This window comes from Hippocampus bargibanti, linkage group LG09, assembly GCF_051943395.1.
Source record: "Hippocampus bargibanti isolate YZ-2025 linkage group LG09, ASM5194339v1, whole genome shotgun sequence".
NCBI lineage: Eukaryota > Metazoa > Chordata > Actinopteri > Syngnathiformes > Syngnathidae > Hippocampus > Hippocampus bargibanti.
The window spans coordinates 2,940,009-2,967,007 of NC_142742.1; the positions used below are offsets into that span (position 1 = coordinate 2,940,009).

Here is a 26,999-nt window from a genome sequence, read left to right on the forward strand (position 1 = left end):
GTGCGGCTTTAACCGAAGACTGGGGGCGGGGAATAGAGGACAAAAAAAAAATCGGCTTACATTTCCGGCTCCTTGTGAGGAACCCGCTCTCTTCGTTCAATTCAGAGATCCGGTTCGTTCGCGAACGACACATCACTAATTCACTTATCAACCAGGTAAGTAAACAAGTGAATGTGGGTTAAAAGTTGCCGGGGGGAGAATACATATATACATATATACAGCAATTTTTTTGATCATTTTTATTGTTGCTTATTTTAACAAAATGCGTGTGTGTGTGTGTGTGTGTGAGGATAAATAACGAATTTAAATGAACGGTGGTGGTGGTGGGAGCTAAAAAGTCCTCGAATCGACAACGCTATCTAGCGGAACATGACATTTGCTTCACACTTATAAAATGTCTTCTATTTTGTGTAATACAATGTCACTGTGTAGATTCGAGATCCAATTATATAAACTATACCCCCACCCACCACTAAAAAAATAAGAGTTTTCCACAGCTCCGCCCCTACCCTCTTGCTTTTGAGCCACGAATCTGCCGTCCTATGCTGGACGAAGAGCCAGCGTGGTGGGCACAACAAGCCCCGCGGTGACTCGCTCCTCCCGGGCTTGTCCCCCCCCCTTTCTTCCCGCCTGACAACCACACCCGCACCGCACCTCTACCAAGCCGAGCAAAGCGACGAGGAGCCGGGGTGGAGAGAAAGCGAAACTCGTCCTTCGACGGTGGCACTAGCGTGACCGAGGGACTCCCCTCTTTTTCCCGGACTCACGTCCCACACTTGAGCCGGTGCTAACGAACACCACCCGGGCACCATGGCCGAGAGAAGTGGCCGGCTCAGCTTCCCTGGAAGCGGGGGACTCAACAGACCGGTACCGATGAATTTGTTCGCAACGTGGGAAATCGATGGTTCGTCCCCGAACTGCATCCCAAGGTAAGCCCCAACCCCGCCCGACTGCATGCGGCGTCCTTTTAAAACTTTCCCCGTCGCTACCCCTGCCAGGCACCGCTAACGTTACCAAACGCGGTTCTTTCGGCTTTAACCCAGAAACGGGGGCTCATGGGCCGCATCCAGAAATGTGTTGTGATGGAAGGGCTGCATGCAATGCTACACACCCAAATTTCACCCCATAAAACATTACTTTGAATTAAATCCTTATATTTTTAACTTAACAAGATATATATCAACACACCGCAAATGTAAAATAACATTAAAATATGTCCAATAAGGTATGTTTCTTGGAATTGTATTGTTATTCTAAATGCTAAAATTAGCCTAAATGGTAGTGTGCAAACATAAATTCCGTTCTAGTTGACCAAAGTAATGTTTCAGTTGTTATTATTATTATTATTATTATTATTATTGGCTACAATATTTTTTTAATGCAAATAGGACACCTAATTAAGAACACCTGTGCAATCTAATGCACTTGAGACAGATCTGGCTCCCCACATCATTATAATAATAATAAAAATAATAATCATGATAATAATAATAATAATCATCATCATCATAATACATTTCATTTCTAAGCGCCTTTCAAAACTCTCAAGGTCACTTTACAGCCACAGGATGAGTTTTTCTGTTGGTGAGCAGCGGCAGTCACACGCGCCAGCGTTCACTCAACCCGGAAGTAACTCAAATAGATAGAAAGCTAGCTAATAGCTACGTGACGGCCTTGGTGTTTTTACTGCATCTTTGCAGTGTCTGAAACTCATGACAAAAATTTTGCGGACACCAGAGCAGACAACTCTGAAAAGTTGCCTGCCCGGCCATAAAGTTGCCTGCTGAAGATTTTGCAGCAGTTATCATTTGTCGTCATGGTGCACAATGCAATGCAATGTTTGCGTTGCGATGTCTGCTAAAAGCTATGTGAAAGTGGAGTCTCTTTCTAAGCGCCTTTCAAAACTCTCAAGTACACTTTACAGTCACGGGATAATGTACGTTTACTTTTTGTAGCGTCATAAATTTTGTTAGCTTCTTTTGAATATTTTTTTCTGGGGCTGAGGTTCTGTGCATCTACATGGGAAAATGTTATGCGAATGCACGACCTTATAACGCTCGGGAAAGACGGAAGCATGAAGCAGGCTTCTGATTGGCTGCCGTGAGTAGTATGCAAATGCTAAACGAACCGAAATTCAGAAATTTCCATACCGAATGAAGATTTCTAAATCGGAATAATTTATTCTGATTTAGAAATCTTCATTCAAACGTTTGATTGGAAAAAAAATATTTCATTTTTTTTCTTGTAGAAGTTGTCTGCCACCCGGGCGGAGACGTTTTGTAAGTTGTACGCCCGGCGGAAAAGTTGCACACCCCGGGCGTCCGGGCAGACGTTATTTCAGACACTGGTGAAACTGGCTTGTGACATAATTATTTACGTGACGGCCTTGACTTGCCATTTTTACTGTATTTTAGGATGAAAAACTCCTAACATTTCTCTGTTGTGTAGCGGCTAGCGCTGATGTAGCAATTTTGCAGAATCTATGTGTGAAAGAGGCAAAAGACGCCTAGCTGGCGATACTCGGGACGCTTGGGACACTCGCTCTTTTGTCCGCAAGGGATGCTTTCGCGCTGCGGGAATGCAGAGTAGGATGGCGGAGAAGGCGGCGAGAGCTTCTCTTTGTTCGGACGCCTCCTATTTTCTTTTTGTTCTCCTTCTCTTCCTGCAGCATCTAAGGGAATGATGATGGGAAGCATTAACTCAACGACAGTCTTGTGTGGTACAATAAAAATAACAAAATAAAATGATTAATTAAAATTAATTAATTACATGACTAACTCATTCAATGCCATTCCCGAATTTATCCGGAAAATATGATGTTGAGTGGTTTCATTTTTTTTTCCATTTAGCGGTGCAAACTGTCATTCGGCTTGCTAATATGTAAGTAAACAATAACCGCATATGACAAAGAACATTTGAGGATGTTAAAGGACAACCGACGTCATTTTTTTCTTCCCTAACTGACATCAGAAGAAATGTTTTATAGCATTTAAAATACCAAAAACATGCAGTATGATATTTTTATTCAAATGCAAAACACCAATAAAAATGACTTAAAGTGTCCAAAATCTGCAAAAAAAAACGAGCTGCGAATTGGGCATTTTCAGAAAATCCCGCCCCCACTTCGTGACATCACGCCAAGACGTCTTGCATTGCTGTAGAATCAAAACATTGGCTTCAGATGCGGAGAATATGCTTTCTTGTTACACATCCAGTTATGAATATGATTCAAACAGTTCTGAAGTGGAAAGCATACACGTTTGCAATTGATTAAATAAGTCCTTCCGTGTCATTTTGAGGCATCTGGACTGCAATGTAACATTCCAGAAAAGAGGCAATAATCAGCCTGTTTCCACAGGCTGATAAATTCCTTATATGGAGCTTGGTCGCCCTCTTCTGGCTCTTTTTGGTGCAACATGACGTTTTCAGACCAAACAAGCACAGCAAAATGCATTGACGTGATGGAAGGACTGCTACAATGTGTCCTTTTTTTTTCAGTCAGGGGCGTTCCTTCAGTGACGTCACGTACGGACTAGTCACCAACTCAAAAACAAGACTTCCGGAATATTCAGCGCGAGTCTTAAAACGTAAAATATAGCTATATGCTGTGGAATCTTTGTAAAATATGTTCAGTGGAAGTCATTTGAAGCCATTTTACAAATTATGGACACAACTTGTCCGGAGACGTCGATTAATTGCGCTTTCCATTAGTAGGTTTTGAACATAATAATCACTCAGGAGCACGCATCAGGACAGAAGACATTTCCTGCCATTAAATGAACATTTCCAGTCCGCGCTCTGGGAAATTAAAATTACAAAAAAAGTTGATTGAAACGCTTCCAAAGCTCCACTTGGCCGCGTTAGCAGATTAGCGGGGACTCTCACTAATGAATGCTATTGTCCAGATTGGGCTTTCGCCAGATATTTTTTTATGTTACCATAGCCCGCGTTACTCATTTTACAGGTTTTCCTCTTTTCATCACTCAAGCAATGTGTATTTTTTTTTTTTTGGTTTTTCAATTACAAATACAGTAAAGTCTTGTTATATCGATATTGGATATATCGATAGTCCCGGTTATATCGATACTATTTCTATGCACGCACGGAGAAAATTACATGCAAACAGGATCGGATATATCGATAGTCCCGGTTATATCGATATTTTTTTGGACTCCCTTGAATATCGATATAACGAGACTTTACTGTATGTCTTTTTCTTCCTCAGCTATAATATGACCAAAAAATAGAGGAATCATCTCCCTCATAACAAAACATTGACTTCATCCATGGGAATACTTTTACAGGCCATAACATGAAGTACACCATGTGTAATGTGTATGTGTCTAGTTGTATAGTACCTCATCAAGTCATAAAGACACTTTGGAATTGGGTGGTGGGTCATATACACACGCAGAGAAAAATAACAAACAGGTGAGTCAGTGAGCTCAAAGTCTAAACTCCTTCCTGGCGTTTGTGTGTGAGTGGATCATTTAAAGGACAACCGACGTCTCCGATCAAGTTGTGTCCATAATTTGTAAAATGGCTTCAAATGACTTCGACTGAGCGTATTTTACAAAGATTCCACCGTATATCGCTATATTTTACCTTTTAAGACTCGCTCTGAACATTCAGGAAGTCTTGTTTTTGAGTTGCTTACGAGTCCGTACGTGACGTCACTAAAGGACCGTCCTTGACCGTGAAAAAGACGCATCACGACACATCAATCATTGTGGCGCTCCGCGTGTATCCCGAAAATAAGTTTGTATGCCAAGGTAATATTTTCATAAATGTAACGTTCGTAAACCGAAAAGTTCATAAGCCAAGGGGTTTGTAAACCGACCTATCACTGTATCTCAAAAATTTACACTTGGGGCCCGATCTACTGTACATGCTGTTGAGATTTCCAAGGTGGTGGTGGACCCCAAAAAAAGCAGTCAAGAGGGAGGAGCAAGTGTTATTTGACAAATTTTATGAAATACAGTCAGCAGGAACAAAATCTCCAACAACAAAGTCATCAGAACAGAAAAGTCCAAAGTAGCAAACAAAACCAATTTGTCATTTGTTTTCATCGAGGATAAAGAATATATGCCTGTTAACTTCCACAACGCCATATCATTGTTTTAAAGTAGAAGTCATTTGAAGCCATTTTACAAATTATGGACACAACTTGTCCGGAGACGTCGGTTGTCCTTTAAGAACATCGTGTCTCAATCCCAAGAACACCGAGCACCTGACTCGTGAGCTTTCATTTTCCACATCCATGGTTACCATGGAAATCATAACCCGCCAACCCCCCCCCCCCCCTCCTTTCTCGGCCGGTGCTGCTGATGTAGGTTAACAAGCGGACATGCATTATAGACAAAGTGGAGCCCGGCCGGGTACACGCTGTCACTGTGTGAGATGCATTAGTAGCTTCTGTACTCTGGTATGGCGTCAAACGCTGGCACGCTCGGACAGGAAAGTGCGTCCAATCGTTTGATTGGACGCGTTTCGTGCGTCACATTGATCGCGTTAATAGACGACTGGGTGTGTTGAGGTTGTTAAGACAGTGAAGATTGACAAAATAGGAATCAGCTTCTATTGTCAAGAAATGTATTATTATTATTATTATTATTATTATTATTATTATTATTATTATTATTATTATTATTATTATTATGTATAGTTCTATCTGCTATTTTATTATGTATCATTTTACTTATGGTTTTATTGTTATGTGCTTTGTTTTATTGTTTTTATTGTAAAGTGTCCTTGGGTGTTTTGAAAGGCGCTTGAAATAAAATGTATTATTATTATTATTATTATTATTATTATTATTATGTATGTTTTGTTTACACGATCTTTAGTGTTGTTCATTGTTTGGTCTGCCATTTTGTTTCACGTCTCAAGTACTAATAGCTATCTATTCGTTGGCTAATGGCTATCTATTTGCTAGCTAATGGCTATCTATTTGCTAGTGGCTAGTGAATGTATGTCTGGTGGTTGGCGAATGGATGGCTAATAGCTAGCGAATAGATAGCTAATGGCTGTCTGTTTGCTGGCTGGTGGCTATCTGTTGGCTGGCTGATGGCTATCTATTCGCTAGCTAATAGCTATCTCTTCGCTGGCTATTGGCTATCTATTCGCTAGCTAGCTAGCTTGCTATCTATTTTAGATACTTCGGGGTTGAGTGTACGCTGGCGCGTGTGGCTGCTACTGCTCACCCACAGAAAAAACTTATCCTCTGACTGTAAAGTGACCTTGAAAGTTTTGAAAGGCATTTAGAAAGGAAATGTATTATTATTATTATTATTATTATTATTATTATTATTATTATTATTATTATTATTATTATTAAGTAAACTCGTCACCAACCACTAAAACTGTGCGGGAGCTACTCTGTGTGTCTTTTTCTCGGGGCCGAGGAATTAGATCCTACCAACCCTTAAGGTCGGCGTGTCAGGAACCTGATTCGTTGCGATCGATTAAAAATAAAAAAATAAAGTACTGACGACATGATACCTTCAGACACTCGTTGAAGGACAATCAAGATGTTTTATTTTGTCGAAGGGCGTTGAGAATCTGACGATATCAAAATCGCAGCGTTAGCTTAGCTTCACATGAAACATTCCTGACTTGCCCCCTCTTACTACTCTCCAAATTGGTTCAAAAAATGTATCCAAAACATGCTAACACTCTTAACTACATTCCATCACTTTCTAAAACGTGTCCAAACTCAGTGGTAATCAAAATAACATGCTAAAGAAAATTCACAGGATCAGCAGCGTTTTGAAACTTTTGCTAGTCAATCAGTGATATCAGCTGATAACTTTTTTGATGCCGATCATATGGATTAGGTGCGTATCACATTAGTTTTAGAGGCACGACAGTGAGAGAATTTCAACTTTGATAGTGTAGACTGCAAGGTTAAAATATCCCATCAATCAGGCTCCACAAACAACCCGCACAAACCATCTGTACACTTAATGCAAAAAGCTATCAACCTAGCTAAACAAAACACCATTGATGAGGAACTAGATAAAATTATCGCTGAGAAAGCACCGACAAGGGATCATTCCACAATGTGGTGAAAGAAGGCTACGTTCCTCAAGTGTTTAATGCTGATGAAACCTGCCACGCCATTCCATCAAGCCATCAATGACCAATAAAACGACTTTATTATACAGTACAGTTTATTTCTTTAATTATAATACCATAGCACATTTATTATACATGAAATAAGGTATATTTTGTGTAGTTTTGAGGCTTAAGAAAGTAGATAATTATGTTTTATGGGGACCTGGGAACGGATTATTCTCATTTTAATGTTTTCCTATGGGAAATAATTTTTTGGGATACACACTTTTTGCCTTACACATTCTGTCTGGGAACCAATTAAGTTTGTAAGCCAAGGTATCACTGTATGCGTGAACGTATGTGAAATCAATAAATAGCAGGCGACGCTCATAATTGCATTTCCTCACTTCCTGCTTTTCCACTCGCCATAATTGCCCGAACGTAAGATGTTACCCGATCGGGACTCGCGTGTGAGCACTTTACCGCTTTAAATCTTACTACACAACCTTTGAAAATTAATGGAATTTTCCACAAGGAAACCGGAACATAGAATACACCTATTGTGCTGGAGAAAAGAATGGGCACGTTGATGTGGGGGAGAGGGAGGTCGTGCCCGGGGGTCCTCGGGGCTGGCGTACGGCAATCTTGCTGGGAGAAAGGTCGCCCTTGAAAGATGCCTGAAATCTGCCATTGTTGTTCCGCTTGTCTCAATGTTTACTTTTATTCATACAAAAGCTTTTTTTTTTGCACTGCATGCGTTTTCTTTTTTTTAATCCATTTTAACTGTCATACCTAAATGATGATTTTTTTTTTCTCAAGATATCAAACGCAGTTTATCCAAATTTCATAATGTTTCATTTTTGCTGAGCTCCCACTGAAAATGCAAAGAATAAATAGTGCATTTTCACCTACTTTTTAGTTATTTTTTGGGTAGTTTGTCAATTCACAAAGAAATTAATTCACCAATTTATTAATCAATTTATTAACCAATTATTAATTTATGTAATTAATCAACCAGTTAATTAATCGATAAATCAATTGGTTATTATTATGGTGATGATGATTAGTATTAGTATTACTATTATTAGTATTATTATTATTATTAGTAGTAGTAGTAGTAATAGTATTACTGATAGTCACAGTTGTTATTATTATGAGTATGACTTATTATTACTATTACTATTTCTATTATTATTATTATTATTATTATTATTATTATTATTATTATTAGTGCGGTTTCACCCACTATTTAGTTATTTGTTTGGTTGTTTGTCAATTAAAGAGATTATTTATCCGATTAATTACTCAATTCATTAACCAAATAATAAATGTAATTAATCAATCAACTATTTATTATTATTATGAGCATTAATATTATGACTATTATGACTATATTACTATTTATATTATGATTATTATTAGTACTATTATTGTTATTGTTATTGGTATTTATTATTATTGTGTATTCTTCATTTAAGTTATGAATTCCATGCTAATATTACGGACATTTATTTTTACATTTCATTTTTGGGGGGGTTTGGAACGTATTTTTAATTCAAGGAGGATATAAATTAACTTTCATTTTGAAATAACTGACACGTGAATTCGTGTGTTTTTGACATTTTTTCTGCTGCGTCATGAAACAATGGATTGCAGTATCTGGGGAAATATCGCCCTCTGTTAACGAATTGAGGTACTACAACAACATTCAAACTAACACGTTGACTTTACACCCCTTTCAGGCTTTGCAGTCTGACTCTGAAAAAGCTGGTGGTGCTCAAAGAACTTGACAAGGAGCTTATCTCTGTGGTCATCGCCGTCAAAATTCAAGTAGGCACAAAACAGAACGCTACGCTGTATTTTGATGAAGTGCAATGAGTGAGTTGAAAAAAAATGCAAAACAGGAAGTGGGGTATTTATACGTGAATGTGGCGTGTGTGTGTGTGTGTGTGTGTGTGTGTGTGTGTGTGTGTGTGTGTGTGTGTGTGTGTGTGTGTTTGTGTCTCCGTGTGTGTTCTCAGGGCTCTAAACGCATCCTGAGGTCCCATGAGATCGTTCTACCGCCCACTGGGTCTGTGGAGACAGAGCTAGCCCTCACCTTTTCACTCCAGGTGCGAACACAGAATAACATCCTTTTCACTCACTCGCACCAACTAAGTCACTCGGCGACTAAAATAAGTGACTGGTTGATGTCCTCCCTTCATCAGTATCCTCACTTCCTGAAGCGTGAGGGCAACAAACTTCAGATCCTGCTACAGAGACGCAAGCGCTACAAGAACCGCACCATCCTGGGCTACAAGACTCTGGCTGCCGGTTCCATCGACATGGCCGAGGTACCGGCTAGCACTCACTTTCTGGAGTGACAGAACTTTTTTCATCAGTTTGTATATTTGTGGTCAAAAATAGCTATCTGTTAGCTATTAGCTAGATAGCTCGCTAGCTATCTAACCAGTCCTCTGTGAGTTTTGAAAAGTTCTTGAAAATGAAATGTATTATTATTATTATTATTATTAGCTATCTCTTAACTAGCTAGCTTTCTATCTATTTGAGTTACTTCAGGGTCGAGTGAATGCTGGCGCGTGTGGCTGCCGTTGCTCACTCACTGCAAAACTTATCTTGTGACTGTAAAGTGACCTTGAGAGTTATGAAAGGCGCTCATAAATGACATGTATTATTATTATTATTATTATTATTATTATTATTATTATTATTATTATTATTATTATTATTATTTTATATCATTATCATGATAAACATTAGCATTATTATGAGTATTATTATTATCATTATCATTATCATCATTATCAGTATCATCAGTATTATCATTACTATCATTATTATTATTATTATTATCATTATTATTATTATTATTATTATTATTATTATTTTATATCATTATCATTATTATCAATATTATCATTATATCATTATCATTATCAGTATCATCAGTATTATCATTACTATTATTATTATTATTATTTTATATAATTACCATGATTAACATTAGCATTATTATCAGTATTATTATTATTATCATTATCAGTATTATCATTATTATCAGTATCATCAGTATTATCATTACTATTATTATTATTATTATTATTTTATATAATTATCATGATTAACATTAGCATTATTATCAGTATTATCATTATTATCATTATCAGTATCATCAGTATTATTATTATTATTATTATTATTTTATTATTATTATTATTATCAATACTGTATGCCTTTTCCAGTGGTTGTTGCCGTTCCTAAGTCAGTCTGTCCACCTTTCCTGTGGTGTTCCTCAAGGGTCAATCTTGAGGCCTTTACATTTTTGCCATTTACACATGTTCTCTTTGAGATGTCATTAGCAAATATGATCATAATGATGTGATATCACTTTTTTTTCTCAGTGGTACCAACAAGTACTTACTTACTTACTTAGTTACTTAGTTACTTACTTACTTCCTTAATAAGTGCATCCGAATATTAATATTTTTCTTCATCTCCCAGGTGATGCAGCACCCAACGGAAGGAGGCCAGGTGCTCCCTCTCTGCAGCCACCAGAAGGATCTCCTGGGGAAGGTGGCCGAAATCTGGATATTCTCGCTCTCCAGCCAGCCCATCGACCATGAAGATGGCAGTTTGCAGGCCGGACACAAGATCAAATGCTCTGGTACCGCTTTCAGTGGCTACGTCCTCATTCGCTGCTTGTCCTTAATTTTGATTTTTGGATTTTTACATAGTGCCTGATGAATTCTGTTCCATAATTGCTAATAAATAGCTTAAGGCTTTGCATTTGTGCTTTCTGTCCTCATGGTGCGATGTAGCAGATGTACTGTTAGCATATTAGCATTGTATACATTCTCTAAATCACTTTTATAGTTATCTACAAAACTTGGTATTATTTGCATAATATTTATTCAAGCATGTCTACATGTATCCAGTAAAGTTGCTATTATCTTACAGCATGGCTGAATCATGATAAAAGATTATTCTTCATGCAGATAACTACTCAGAGGAGGAGTACGAGAGCTTCTCCTCAGAGCAGGAAGCCAGCGACGATGCCGCACAGGCTCAGGTGAGATTGTTTAGATTAAAAGTGAAGCCCACAAAAAAAAAAAAAAACATGGACTGAATATTAAAGTAATTTTCTGGGTGTTTTGGCGAGTTTCAGGATCTGGAGGATGATGACTATGATGTGCGAAAGCCAAAGAAGCAGAGAAGGTCCATCGTCAGGACGGCATCCATGACAAGAGTTAGGAAAATAAATAAACAAACAAAAAAAAATAGCTAATCCTAAAAGGGTGAAGATGAACTGTAGAATAAAGCTAAGTCTTGCGCTAAAATAAAAGCTAGCTTAAAGAACAACCGACGTCTCCGGACAAGTTGTGTCCATAATTTGTGAAATGGCTTCAAATGACTTCTACTGTGCGTATTTTACAAAGATTCCACCGCATATAGCTATATTTTACGTTTTAAGACTCGCGCTGAATATTCCGGAAGTCTTGTTTTTGAGTTGGTGACGAGTCCGTACGTGACGTCACTCAAGCAACGCCCCTGACCGAAAAAAAAAAGGACACATTGTAGCAGTCCTTCCATCACGTCAATGCTCGTTTGGTCTGAAAACCTCGTGTTGCACCAAAAAGAGCCAGAAGAGGGCCACCAAGCTCCATGTAAGGAATTTATCAACCTGTGGAAACAGGCTGATTAATTCCTCACAGGAAGTTGGTCGCCATTTTCTGCCTCTTTTTTGATGATACATTTCCCCCCAATGTTGCCTCAAAATGGCACAAATATATTCTTTAATCGAATGCAAACATGTATGCTTTCCTCTTCAGAACTATTTCAATCATATTTATAACTGGACGAGTAACAAGAAAGCATATTCTCCGAATCTGAAGCCATTGTTTTGATTCTCCAGCAATGCAAGACGTCTTGGCGTGACGTCACGAAGTGGGGGCGGGACTTTCTGAAAATGCCCAATTCGCAGCTCAATTTTTTTTTGCAGATTTTGGACAATTTAAGTCATTTTTATTGGTGTTTTGCATTTGAATAAAAATATCATACAGTGTGTTTTGGGTATTTTAGATGCTATAAAACACAGGTGTCAAAGTCAAGGCCCGCGGGCCAAATCCGGCCCGCCACATCATTTTTTTCGGCCCGCGAAAGCAAATCAAACTTGTTAAATTCCATGATGATTGCTAAAATCTGAGCCAAAATTTCATATTTTTGGATGTCAACCACAATAAAAGTCATTATTCTTGACTTCAGATTTGAAAACGAGTTATTCATTAATTTGCTGTGTGGTCTATATGTAATATTTGAAGGGATTTAAACATTCTAATGGGTTCCTCAAATTCATAACGGCCCTCGAGAGGAAACCATAACTACAATGTGGCCCGCGGCAAAAAATGACTTTGACACCCCTGCTATAAAACGTTTTTCTGATGTCAGTTAGGAAACAAAAAAAGTGACGTCGGTTGTCCTTTAAAGCAAGGGTCAAAGTACATGCTAAAGTGAGCGGAACAGCCACAAAAACGCTAACCTAAAGCTAACGTTTCTTCGATTGTTGACTTATTGTTGATGAAGTATTCATTGTGGGATCTTTTTAGCAGCAAAACTTCAAGCAGAGAGTGGTGGCCCTCCTCAAGAGATTTAGAGTCTCCGACGAGGTGACGAAAAACTTCATGCTAGCAAAGACCCAAAAACTTCATGCTAGCAAACACCTTCAGGAGGTAATAAACATTCTTGATTCTTAACACGGACCAGGATCCAGCCGAGGTTCCTCCTGAGGTGGAAGAGGAAGATCTGGACCTGGATAGTGTTGAGTTGGACAACCCGAGCGACAGCGGACCCGAGTTGGATGACGACGACAGCGTCCTGAGCACACCCAAACCTAAACTCAAGTGAGAATGCGTGAGAGTGATAAGACTATTTTTTTTCCTCTCAAAATGTCAAAAATAGAAAACAAAACTCACACGGCATAGAAAATGAAAGTAGTGTCATTATTTAAACATCATTTTATTTAATAAAATGATTTCAGGCCCTATTTCGAAGGTTTATCATTGTCCAGCTCGCAGACGGAAATCGGAAGCATCCACAGCAGCCGCAGCCACCGCGAGCCTCCGAGCCCGGTTAGAGAGTCAATTGATCAATCATCAATATCATTGATCGTATTCATATTCACACGTTTGTGTACTTTTTTGTCAGATGGAGCCTGATAAAAACAAATGTGTGGGTGAGGATAATGGATCTGACAATATCTCTTATGTGAGTGGACACACACACTCTCTCTCACACACACTCTCTCTCACACTCTCTCACACACACACTCTCTCACTCACACACTCTCACATACACACTCTCTCTCACATACACTCTCACACACACTCTCTCACACACACTCTCACACACACACACTCTCTCACACACACTCTCTCACACACAAACTCTCACACACACTCTCTCACACACAAACTCTCACACACACTCTCTCACTCACACACTCACATACACACTCTCTCTCACATACACTCTCTCACACACACTCTCACACACACTCTCACACACACACTCTCTCACACACACACACACTCTCACACACACACACTCTCTCTCACACACACACTCTCACACACACTCTAACACACTCTCTCTCACACACACAGACACACACACACACACACTCTTTCACAGTCACTCACTCTTTCACACTCCCTCACTCTCTCACACACTCTCACACAGTCCCACACGCTCTCACACGCACACATGCTCTCGCACACACACACACACTCACTCTCTCACACTCTCTCAGACACACGCTCACACCCTCTTACACACACTCTCACACAATCTCACACACACTCTCACACACTGTCACACTGAGCGATCGTGATCAATATTAAAAGTGATTGTAATTTTCCTCAGGAGCATCCGGAGGCCGTGACGCCGACCACGGAGCTGGAGATGGACAACATGGACACGTTTTTGGACAGACTTCCCCCGTGTGGCAAAATGACCAAGACGGAGTCACTTATAATTTCGTCAAACAGGTCAGGAAATGCGATTCGATTATTGATTTATTTATTTTTTATTTACCCATTTAAGTAATCATTACTTGCTTAAATTGATTTATTTGTTTTGTTTTTTTGCTTGTTCAGATCTATTTTTGTATAGCCTGTTGAAATTTATTTAGTTAGTTATTTATTTAGTTAAATGTATTTATTTACTTGTAGCCTGTTTTTCTATGTATTTATTTATTGCTTAAATGTATTTATTAATTTATTTGTTAGTTTTTTTGCTTGTTCAGTTTTATTTATAGCCTATTTAAATGTATTCATATATTTATTTATGCTTTTTCAGCTGTAATTATTTGTGTATTTGTTTGTTTATTTATTCATTTATTTTTTGGGTTTATTTATTTATGTATTTCTTTATTCGTATATTTATTTATGCTTTTTCAGCTTTATTTATTCATTTATTTATTTATTAAAATGTATTTATTTGTTTATTTATTTATTTTTTAAAATTTTATTTAGATATTTATTTATTATGTATTTATTTATTGTCGTTCATCCTCTACTTGGACTTTTCCAGGCAGGAGTCCAAGATGGCGGGCAGGCGAGGTCGCAGCACGTCGCTGAAGGAGCGCCAGCCTTGCCGGCCTCTGAATGAGCGCGCCAACAGTTTGGACAACGAGCGGGCGTTGGACACTCGAACCCTCCTACAAGTAAGTGAGGTTTTTGTTTTTTTTGTGGGGGGTGGGGAAAGGTCAAATTGAGGTCATATTTGTTTACTGTATTATCCGTAATATAAGGCGTTTTGGAGTAGAAGTTACGCTTTCGATAAATGTCATATTTTTAAAACTATTTTCATATGAAGGTCACACTGCATTATAAGGTGCTTAAAATAGAACCTACAATGGTGACTGCAGTTGCATTATGAATCCACCAGATGGAGCCACAGTAAAGGGAGTACAGTACAGTACAGTGCAATGCAATGCAATGCAATGCAATACAGCTTTATTTATATGAAGCTTTCAGAACCGCTGCAGTAATAACAAAGAAATAACATTTTAAATACTATGTCCAATATATATGAAAATTGATCCCTATATAATTTTTGAGAAAAATTGAACGCTTTTAGGTGCGCCTTATCGTGCATGAAATATGGTATAATGTGTCAGTAAATAATCTGTTTTTTTTTCTTTTTAAGAATATGCTTATTATTAGCTTAGTTTTTTTCTAATTAGCTTTAGCATGAATATTTGGGCTTTTTTTCTGTGTGGAAGATGAATAAAAAAAATCACACCGATTTTTTTTTTTAAAGTATTACATAACGTATTCACTGCCAGGGTTTTCTTTCATTGTCACTTGAATTCCAGGACCCACACAGAATATTTAGTTATAATAATAATAATAACTTTCATTTATAAGCGCCTTTCAAAACTCTCAAGGTCACTTTACAGTCACAGGATAAGTTTTTCTGTGGGTGAGCAGCAACCCATAAGTAACTCAAGTAGATAGAAAACTAGCTAGCTAGCTAATAGATAGCTTGCTAGCTAACTACAAAGATATATAGCTATTTAGCCAGCTAGCTCTATAGCTAGCTAACTAGACATAGATATATATTATATAGCTAGCCAGGTAGCCAGCTAGTTAGCAAGATATAAACATTCATTGCAGCATTACAAACGTTAGACGCTCTCATCAGAAAAAAAGAGTTACGAGTTAATTTCTAAATGATATGGAGTTATGTGAGCTTGAAATGGGGGCGGCAGTGCAAAATACAATACGATACAATACAATATTTATATTGCACTTTAACAACAGCTGAAGCTGGAACAACGCGCTAACATGGATAAAAGGGAAATGCTGGAGAAGAAAAAAAACATTGCCAGAGGCCATGGCCAGCACTTTATCGGCACCCAAGCATGAAAAAACAAAACCCGAACAAATTCAGGAATGGCGCTCTACGTCATAATTTTCAATTCCCGAATATATTCATGAATGGTAGCGAATAAGTTCATTTCTGTGCAGATTCCGAGGAAGACGGTTTACGACCAGCTCAACCACATTCTCATGTCGGACAACCAACTTCCCGACAGCATTATTCTCATCAACACGTCCGACTGGCAGGGTCAGGTGAGCTAACCTCGGAATTTTTCTTTCCTCAAACTCCCGTTGTAAACGTACCTTACACTCTTCCCTTTTCAGTACCTATCGGATATGCTCCAGAACCACCATCTCCCCGTGGTTTGCACCTGCAGCACGGCGGACATCCAGGCGGCATTCAACACCATCGTTTCCCGCATACAAAGATTGTGAGCGCTCACTTGCGCCATTGTCACTTGTTGCTAGGCAGAAGTTGCAATCCTCAAAGGGTTAAATTCAAAATACTTATCATGTACAGTGATACCTTGGCTTCCGAACTTAATTGGTTCCCAGACAGAGTGTGTTAAGTGAAAAGTGTGTATCCCAAAAAATACTTTCCCATAGGAAACCATTAAAATGAGAATAATCCGTTCCCAGGTCCCCATAAAACATAATTGTCTACTTTCTTAAGCCTCAAAACTACACAAAATATACCGTATTTTATGTATAATAAATGTGCTATGGTATTATAATTAAAGAAATAAACTGTACTGTATAATAAAGTCGTTTTATTGGTCATTGATGGCTTGATGGAATGGCGTGGCAGGTTTCATCAGCATTAAACACTTGAGGAACGTAGCCTTCTTTCACCACATTGTGGAATGATCCCTTGGAGGTGCTTTCTCTGCGATAATTTTACCTAGTTCCTCATCAATTGTGTTTTTAGCTGAGTTGATAGCTTTTTGCATCAAGTGTGCAGATGGCTTGTGCAGGTTATTTGTGGAGCCTGATTGAGGGGATATTTTAACCTTGCAGTCTACACTCTGCTTTTGAAACAAGTCCAACCAAATTTCACCAAGTTTTCTATACATTTTCTCAGTCTCTCTCTGTCATCTGCCTGTCTCTTTAATGTTTAACCCCACCCCCCTCACTGCTACGTACTTGACCAATCACGTGGCTTTAACCGAAGACTGGGGGCGGGGAATAGAGGACAAAAACAGTCGGCTGCCATTTTCTTGTTAGAACTGGCTCGTTCGCTAACGACACATCACTCATTGTAGCGCTCCGTGTGTATCCCGAAAAATAGTTCGTATGCCAAGGTAAATTTTTCATAAATTTAACGTTCGTAAACCGAAAATTTCGTAAACCAAGGGGTTCATAAACCGAGGTATCACTGTTTATATTTGTGCATGTACATCAATATTCTGTCCGGAATAATTCTATGCACATATCTGCAGCTGCAACTGTAACTCGCAGACGCCGGTCCCCATCAAGGTCGCGGTAGCCGGTGCGCAGCACTATCTCAGCGCCGTGCTCCGCCTCTTTGTGGACCACCTGACGCACAAAACCCCCGACTGGCTCGGATATATGCGCTTCCTCATCATCCCGCTGGGTACGGATTGCATCCCTTCTTTCGTTTCTGCGTTAATCCGACGGGGGTGTCCAGTATATTTTTGCGTATATTCTTTATCCTCTCTGGAATATCACCGCACTTTACTGGGTGGGTTACAAACCGTCGTGGTGGATTGTTATTTTCAATGGAATGCTATTTGTTTTTTTACCTAAATATTCAAATTCTGTTTATTATTTTTATGATTATTTTCAATGAAATGCTATTTTCTTTTTTTGTACATACATATTCAAATTATGTTTATTATTTTTATGATTATTTTCAATGAAATGCTATTTGCCTTATTTACATACATATTAAAAATATATTTATTTTTATTATCATTTTCAAAAAAATGCTATTTGTTTTTTTGTACATACATATTCAAATTATGTTTATTATTTTTAGGATTATTTTCAATGAAATGCTATTTGCTTTTTTGTACATACATATTCAAATTATGTTTATTATTTTTATGATTATTTTCAATGAAATGCTATTTTCTTTTTTTGGACATAAATATTCAAATTATGTTTATTATGTTTATGATTATTTTCAATGAAATGCTATTTGCTTTTTTGTACATACATATTCAAATTATGTTTATTATTTTTATGATTATTTTCAATGAAATGCTATTTTCTTTTTTGTACATAAACATTCAAATTATGTTTATTATGTTTATGATTATTTTCAATGAAATTCTATTTGCTTTTTTTGTACATATTAAAATTATGTTTATTATTTTTATTATTATTTTCAATGAAAAGCTATTTGCCTTATTTACCTAAATATTAAAAATATATTTATTTTTATTATCATTTTCAAAAAAAATGCTATTTGTTTTTTGTACATACATATTCAAATTTCAAATTATGTTTATTATTTTTATGATTATTTTCAATGAAATGCTATTTGCTTTTTTTTTTACATAAATATTCCAATTATTTTTATTATTTTTATCATTATTTTTAATGAAATGCTATTTGCTTATCCATCCAGGTCCACACCCCGTGTCCAAGTATCTGGGTACCATGGACTCCAGATACAACGCTTTGTTCCAGGACGCCGCCTGGAAAGACTTCTTTCACAAGTCCGATGCTCCTGTCGTCGGTAAGGGGGGGGGGGGGGGTCTTTGGGTGGGGGGGGTCTCCATTGTTTAAGATGAATTTGATGATTTGCAAGAAACCTTTGTGTCTGTTTGTGTGCATGCAGTTCAGGAGAGTCCAGACGTGGTTTCCAGGGTAACCCAGTACATGTTAGGCGCCACCGGAGCGTACCAGCTCCCCATCGCCGAGGCCATGCTCACATACAAACAAAAGAGGTATTTTCCCCTATAAATTCCAGTAGTTTGCAAAAGTGAACACATCTCAAACAACAAAGTCGTCAGAACAAAAATGTCCAAAGTAGCAAACAAAACCATGAAAGACGAAATAAACCTGATAGGGTAAAACAAAGAATGACCCGACACTGAATGGTCATGCCGGGAGTCGTTTTAGCTGCCACTGATGAAAACCACCAACAGGTGTGCAGCTGCAGGCGGTGCCCCACAGTGCCACCCATTGGTCACAAAAACTGTTTTTGCCCTCTATTCCCCACCCCTAGTCTTCGGTTAAAGCCATGTGATTGGTCAAGAACGCAGCAGTGAGGGCAAGTGAAATCAGAATGTAAACTGCAAGGTTAAAATATCCCATCAATCAAGCTCCAGCTAAACAGAACACAATTGATGAGGAACTAGGTAAAATTATCGCAGAGAAAGCAACTACAAGGGATCCTTCCTCAAGATGGTGAAAGAAGAAGGTTACGTTCCTCATCAAGTGTTTAATGCTGATGATGAAGTAATAAGTTATAATATATAATTAGTATATATACATATAGTAGTATATATTATAATTAGTTATAAGTGCCTTGCATGCTGGGTCCGAGAGGACAGTAATTTCATCTGTGCTGTATGTCATGCATATTAGCATATTTGGCAATATAGCTGACTTTGACTTTGACTTTTGAAACCTGCCACTCCATTCCATCAATCCATCGACCATCACAAAGGTAAATAAAACAGCTTTATTATACAGTACAGTTTATTTCTTTCATTATAATACCATAGCACATTTATTATACATAAAATACGGTATATTTTGTGTAGTTTTGAGGCTTAAGAAAGTAGATAATTATGTTTTATGGGGACCTGGGAACGGATTATTCTCATTTTAATGGTTTCCTATGGGAAATTATTTTTTGGGATACACACTTTTCGCCTTACACACTGTCTGGGAACCAATTAAGTTCGTAAGCCAAGGTATCACTGTACTTAAAAGCTGTATGTGTGTGTGTTTTCCATCATGTGCAAATAACATGGTTGTGTGCTTTGTGTTGTTGTTTTTTGTTTTGTTTTTGTTTTTTAAGGAAAAAGAGCTTTCATTTGGATTTTTCTGTCAGGTATTGTGCTTCATTTTTAGTTGCTGTCAATCCTCTTCGTCAATCATTTCCCCCCCCAACAACCACCCATGTGTGGGTGTGTTTTTGTTTATTTTTGTTTGTTTTTATTTATTTTTATTTATTTTCTATGCGTTATTATTATTATCTTGTCAAATCGGGGGCTTAATATTTGGTCAAATGATCGTGATGTCATGAGATAATATTAATATTATGACCCGCATGTGAAATTGTGGTTCTTAATATGAAATGCCCCCCCACCCTCACTTTTACTTTTTGTTATAGTCAATCCAAATCTCTAAAAAGTCATCCAGTGTTTAAATCCTTTATTTTTCTTTTCTTCTTCTGCAGTCCCGACGAGGATTCGTGTCAGAAATTCATCCCCTTCGTTGCCGTGAGTAACGATCGTATTGTCACGCGGAACCCTGACGTGTCTATTCGAGCTCTGATGAGTCGTCTCTGTGTCATCCTTTTTCAATCCCGCAGATGGTTAAAGTGGGAATAGTGGAGCAGACGTTTGCAACTGCAGGCAAGGCCTTTTTTTTTGAGTGGTGAGCAGGGTGCGAAGGGTCCAGTATGGATTCTTCTTCAAAATTGTTCAGTCCTACTATCATTGTGATGCTTTTGAAAGGTGAAGAGATGGGTAAGTTCTCCACTGTGAAGGGCATGCGACTGCTGTATGAACAAAAAAAAAAAAAAATATCAGGACTGGAACCTCAAAAAAAACATGGTGAAGTGGCATTTCTCTGTTATGCTGCATACCAATGGAAGTATTTTTTTGTATGTATTTCCTTTTTTTTTTTTCATGAAGGCGACTCAGACGACGCGGCCCCCGCCGGCTTTTCGCTCGTGCTCGCAGCACCTCCTCCAGTGTCGCCGGCTCTAAAAGAGGCGTCGCCCACTCCGCCTTCCTCGCCGTCTGTCAACACGAGTTTCTACGTGTACAGGTGAAAAATGTTTGGAGTGAGGCGATGTTATTGTTTTGAATAATTATATTTTAAAAGTACCATATTTCCCGTTTTGATTATAAGATTATTTTTTTAATTATTTTGTTTAGTGTATATTAATAAAATATATATTTTATTGTTTTTAATAATTTAATTTTAAGACTACCTTGTTTTCCTTTTTCAATGTTTGGATTATTCTATGACATCTTTTTTTATTCTTATTTTGTATTAATAAAAAAAAAAATTCATGCCTCCTGGTATTTTATTTGTCATTATATAAAGGGTCTTTTTTTAGAGACTTACATTCTATTTCACTGTATTTTATTTGCCATTTCTTTATTTATTCATTTATTTATGTATTTATTTTTAATCGATCGATATTTATTTAAAGTTTATTTGTTTATTGATGTATCTATTCATGTATTTATTTATTTTTCATTTATTTATGTTTCATTTATTTATTTATATTTATTGTTTATATATTTATCTATCTATTATTTACTTATTTAGTTTGCATTTATTTGTTTCATTTATTTATTTATCATTTATTTATTTATCTATTTATTCATCTAATATCGTGTATTTAGTTATGTATCTATTATTTATTTATTTTTCATTTATTTATGTTGCGTTTATTTATTTATGTATTTATGTCTCTATTATTTATTTTTTTGTTATTTATTTATGTATCTATTATTTATTTATTTATTTAGTTTGCATTTATTTGTTTCATTAATTTATTCATCGTTTCTTTATTCATGATTTATTCATGTTGCATTTATTTATGTATTCATATCATACATCGTGTATTTAGTAATGTATCTTATTTATTTATTTATTTTTTGTTTATTTATGTTGCATTTATTTATTTAAGTACCATTTATTTACATTTCATTTATTTATCTATCTATTTTTTATTTGTTTATTTATGTGTCATTTATTTATTTATTTATCATTTGTTTAATTTGTTTATTCATCTATTTATTCAACTATCTATATTTATTTATTGTTTATTTCTGTATCGAATATTTATTTAGTTTTTGTTTATTTATTTTTCATTTATTTATTTATCGTTTGTTTATTTATTTATCATCTATTTAAGTTTCATGTATTTATTTATCTGTTTATTTATCTATCTAATACTATTGTGTGTTTATTTATTTATTTACCTATATATTTTTATGTATTAATTTATTTTTCATTTATTAATGGTTCATTATTTTTTTTCATTAATGCATTTTTTATTTATTTTTGTTTCATTTAGTTTTATTTATTTAACGATCTATCTCATTTTTATTTAGTTGTTTTTTTTGTTTATTTATTTATTGTTTATTTATTTCTTCTGTTATTCAATTTAATGTGTATTTTATTTTTAATTGATGTAGATTTTTTTTTTTTAATTTTTAAAATTCAAAAATTAACATTTGAAAATGTAATTTGAATTTTGAAATTGAACACATTTGTTGTGTTGTAAGTGATGATGCCACATGTGTTCACTTCACTGCAGTTGCGGGACTCAAGCCGAGCTGATGGGCCTTCAGGTGGACTACTGGGTGGCCGACCGGAAGAAGGACTTAGAAAAGCGCGATTCCTCCTCCTCCTCATCGTCCTCCGCCGCCAAGAATACGCTCAAGTGCAATTTCCGCTCGCTGCAGGTCAGCCGGCTACCTGCGGGGGGCGCCGAGCCAGGGACCCAACCTACCATGTCCATGACGGTGGTGACCAAGGAGAAGAACAAGAAGGGTGAGGCCGGTTACACGTCGAAAGTACAGTGATACTTTGGCTTACGAACTTAATTGGTTCCCAGACAGAGTGTGTAAGGTGAAAAGTGTGTATCCCAAAAAATAATTTCCCATAGGAAACCATTAAAATGAGAATAATCCGTTCCCAGGTCCCCCATAAAACGTTCTAATTTTCTAAGCCTTAAACTACACAAAATATTATTTATTATTATTATTTTTATTATATTATTATATATATATATTATTATTATTATATTATATATATATTATATATATATTATATATTATATATTATATATATATTATTATTATTATTATTATTATTATTATTATTATTATTATTATTTTATGGATAATAAATGTGCTATGGTATTATAATTAAAGAAATAAACTGTACTGTATAATAAAGTCATTTTATTTACCTTTGTGATGGTCGTTGATGGCTTGATGGAATGGAGTGGCCGGTTTCATCAGCATTAAACACTTGATGAGAAACGTAACCTTCTTCTTTCACCATCTTAAGGAATGATTCCTTGTAGGTGCTTTCTCTGTGATAATTTTATCTAGTTCCTCATCAATTGTGTTCTGTTTAGCTAGGTTGATAGCTTTTTGTATCAAGTGTACAGATGGCTTGTGCGGGTTATTAGTGGAGCCTGATTGATGGGATATTTTAACCTTGCAGTCTACACTCCGCCTTTGAACTATCAAAGTTGAAACTCTCTCACTGTCGTCTGCCTGTCTCTTTACTGTTTAAACCACCCTTGATCACTGCTGCGTTCTTGACCAATCACGTGGCTTTAACCGAAGACTGGGTGTGGGGAATAGAGGACAAAAAAAGTCGCCTGCCATTTTGTTGTTAGAAGAACGGGCTTGTTCGCGAACGACACATCACTCATTGAGGCTCTCCGTGTGTATCCCGAAAAATAGTTTGTATGCCAAGGTAAAATTTTCCTAAATGTAACGTTTGTAAACCGAAAAGTTTGTAAGCCAAGGGGTTCGTAAACCGAGGTATCACTGCGTCAACCAATGCTGATTTGTTGATCCTTGGAGCAGGTCTGATGATAACGTTGCAATGATTGAAGAGTTTGTCGCGCTGTTGCAGTGATATTCCTGCCAAAGAAGAGCAAAGAAAAGGATTTGGAATCCAAGAGTCAGGTGATCGAGGGCATCAGTCGTCTTATTTGCACGGCCAAACACCAGCACAACATGTTGACAGGTAATCGACGCTGCACAACATGAGTAGAAATAATCCATGTTGCATAATCAATCACATCCGTCATCGAGACCAATTGCCATCAGCCATTTTGTGTGTTCATTTTTGTCACGGTTCTACTCATGTGACTCCATTTCATGATTTATTTTGTTTGGATTCCTTTCGTTTGATACAATTGAATTTCTTTTAATAGTCATAATAATAATAATAATAAATAATAATAATTATTGTTGTTGTTATTATAATAGTAAAAATAAGAATTATTATTATCCTTATTTATAATTATCATGGTAATTAATTTTTATGATAATAATAATTATTATTAATATTACTATTATTATTTATTATAATAGTAGTTATTATATATGTAAAGTGTCCTTGAGAGTTTTGAAAGGCGCTTAGAAATAAAATGTGTTATTATTATTATTATTATTATTATTATTATTATTATTATTATTATATAGATGCGATGATGAAATAATAATTTATTCAATAAATAAATTCATACATGAAATTCAATTGTATCAAACAAGAGGAATCCAAACAATTATTATTATTATTATTATTATTATTATCATCATCACATCTATATAATAATAATAATTAATTAACAATATAATTAATAATAAAATTAATATTATTATTATCATCACATCTATATAATAATAATAATAATAATAATAATAATAATAATAATAATAATAATAATTGTTTGGATTCCAATTGAATTTCATGTATTTATTTATTTAATTCAATATAATTTATTTTTTATTTTACTATGTTTTATTTATTTTCCAAATTAAAATTCAATTTTTCTGTATTTAATTAACAGTACTTCATTATTTTATTTTATTCAAACGCTAACAAGATAGTTATATCCATCTATATATATATATATATATATATATTTTTTTTTTTTTAATCTGATCCATATTAAATTTCATTTACTTTGTTTGAATATACTTCATCTTGATTTTATTAATCTTCCTAGCATCACCGATGTAAGTAATTCAAAGAACTTTATTTGTCACATCAACATTGTTTTACTTTATTTTCAGGGTGCTTCATTTGACTGATTATTATTTCAATTTTAATCGTGTGTGGGTTTTTTTTTTGTCGCTCAGTGTCGATTGACGGCGTGGAATGGAACGACGTTAAGTTTTTCCAGTTGGCGGCGCAATGGTCGTCACACGTCAAACATTTGCCCATCGCCATCTTTAGCCACACCAAAGGAACCTACTAAGAACCTACTAAGAACCTGCGCTCTAAATCCCAACATACAACCCACTTCATGATGTGTGTCATTGTCATTGTTGTTGTTGTTTTTTTATCCATGTTACAACCGCCACCTCGGCTTTGATACTGTTATTTTTACATTCATAACGCTTGAGCTAAATGCTAATCTGTTGTTCAAAATGGACGCCGTGATACTGAAAGCACACCATGTACATGAATGAAGGACATATATTTAAAAAAGTAATTTTGACAAGGAGAAAGTATTTTTAAGACAGGAAATTTTGGTTGACATGTGCAATAATAGATATTAGAAGTCAAGTAGATAAATTATGGAAAATTATATTATTCTTTAATCACTTGTGTAAAACTTCTTGGGTCCGTGGAGTGCCTGACAACCCATCAAATGTGAAACTAGGCAACCAAGTAAATCTTGGGTTATCTCCCAATCTCTAAAAAAAAACGTAATTCTGAGTGTTTATAAGACATTTTCTCCATGGCGGGAAATCACCAGTTAAAAATAAATGTCTTTTTTTTTAACTTGTGATATTTTAACAAAAACATGCCACAATAAAATACATAAAATGTATCCTTTAAAGGACAACCGACACCTCCGGACAAATTGTGTCCATAATTTGTAAAATCACTTCAAATGACTTCTACTGAGCGTATTTTACAAAGATTCCACCGCATATAGCGATATTTTACGTTTTAAGACTCACGCTGAATATTCCGGAAGTCTTGTTTTTGTCAGTGACAATTCCTGACGTGACGTCCCCAAAGGACCGCCCCTGACCGTAAAAAAGACGCATTGTAGCAGTCCTTCCATCACGTCAATGTATTTTGCTGTGCTTGTTTGGTCTGGGGACCTCATGTTGCACCCAAAAGCTGCCAGAAGAGGGCGTCCAAGCGCCATATCAGGAATTTATCAGCCTGTGGAAACGGAGGTGGCCACAGGAGGTCGCCATTTTGTGCCTTTTTTTTTCTGTGAGAGATTTCCCTCCAATGTTGCCTCAAAATGGCACAAATAAATTCTTTAATCGATTGCAAACATGTATGCTTTCCTCTTCAGAACTATTTGAATCATATTCATAAGTGGATGTGTAACAAGAAAGCATATTCTCCGAATCTGAAACCATTGTTTTGATTCACTAGCAATGCAAGACGTCTTGGCGTGATGTCACGAACAAGGGGGCGGGACCTTCTGAAACTCACCATCTCCGAACTCATTTTTATCGGTGTTTTGCATTTGACGAAAAATATCATACCATGTGTTTTGGGTATTTTAGATGCTATAAAACGTTTTTTTCTGATGTCAGCTAGGAAACACAAAAATGGTGTCGGTTGTCCTTTAAAGCCAAAATCATCCCGCACAACAAAAGCACACTGCGAGTTTTTTATTGTATTTATTCGCTAGATTCTTTGAGAAGTGCCTCCATTTGCTTCATCATAGTCCCAAAGCCAAAACATCTCATGCACCGATTGTGCTCCAAGGACAACACGATGCACTGCATTATCTTACCCTCGCACTCCATACGTCATTTAAAGACAATAACCATCAAATTGCATTATTTTTTTTTATCTAAACTACTGTTCCCCCCCCCCAAAAAAAAGTGAAATAAAACTACTTTGCACACTAATACATCCGAGTGTCAATGTCTTTTTTTTCTGTGAAAATTAGACCTGAGGTAAGCTGATAGCTTTCAAGCTAGCAGGCCTTCAATGTTTTCCTTCTTGCTAAATAATGTCACATCACCGTTCTGTTTCCGCAGTAAATATTGAATTGCAACGTGTAATAATAATAATAATACATTTCATTTATAAGCGCCTTTCAAAACTCTCAAGGTCACTTTAAAGTCACGGGCTGTTTTTTTTTTTGTGGGTAAGCAGCGACAGACA

General features: G+C 36.3%; 1 protein-coding gene across 2 annotated transcripts; it reads left to right on the forward strand.

The window, feature by feature from the left end:
• The first annotated feature begins 100 nt into the window (after positions 1 to 100).
• Positions 101 to 26,731, forward strand: pacs2 (phosphofurin acidic cluster sorting protein 2). Of its 2 annotated transcripts, XM_089004789.1 has the most exons (26): positions 101 to 155; positions 498 to 929; positions 8,799 to 8,886; positions 9,078 to 9,167; positions 9,264 to 9,389; positions 10,558 to 10,720; positions 11,052 to 11,125; positions 11,222 to 11,302; positions 12,660 to 12,719; positions 12,817 to 12,953; positions 13,091 to 13,181; positions 13,258 to 13,317; positions 13,975 to 14,099; positions 14,644 to 14,776; positions 16,086 to 16,190; positions 16,263 to 16,369; positions 17,378 to 17,532; positions 18,532 to 18,642; positions 18,745 to 18,853; positions 19,936 to 19,968; positions 20,317 to 20,359; positions 20,452 to 20,494; positions 20,777 to 20,912; positions 22,420 to 22,655; positions 23,757 to 23,870; positions 24,992 to 26,731. In XM_089004789.1, the coding sequence occupies exons 2-26, from the start codon at positions 811 to 813 to the stop codon at positions 25,108 to 25,110; spliced, it is 2,658 nt and encodes an 885-aa protein (XP_088860915.1). In that variant the 5' UTR covers positions 101 to 155; positions 498 to 810; the 3' UTR covers positions 25,111 to 26,731. The 2 variants fall into 2 exon arrangements, with proteins under 2 accessions (XP_088860915.1, XP_088860916.1); XM_089004790.1 differs by lacking the exon at positions 19,936 to 19,968.
• The last annotated feature ends 268 nt before the right edge of the window (positions 26,732 to 26,999 follow it).

Excerpts from the sequence above, each read along its gene's own strand:
- pacs2 (XM_089004789.1), top strand. The coding sequence starts at position 811 with ATGGCCGAGAGAAGTGGCCGGCTCAGCTTCCCTGGAAGCGGGGGACTC. Across the intron at positions 11,303-12,659 it reads GGACGGCATCCATGACAAGA|CAGCAAAACTTCAAGCAGAG; the intron begins GTTAGGAAAATA and ends GGATCTTTTTAG. Across the intron at positions 13,182-13,257 it reads ACCGCGAGCCTCCGAGCCCG|ATGGAGCCTGATAAAAACAA; the intron begins GTTAGAGAGTCA and ends CTTTTTTGTCAG.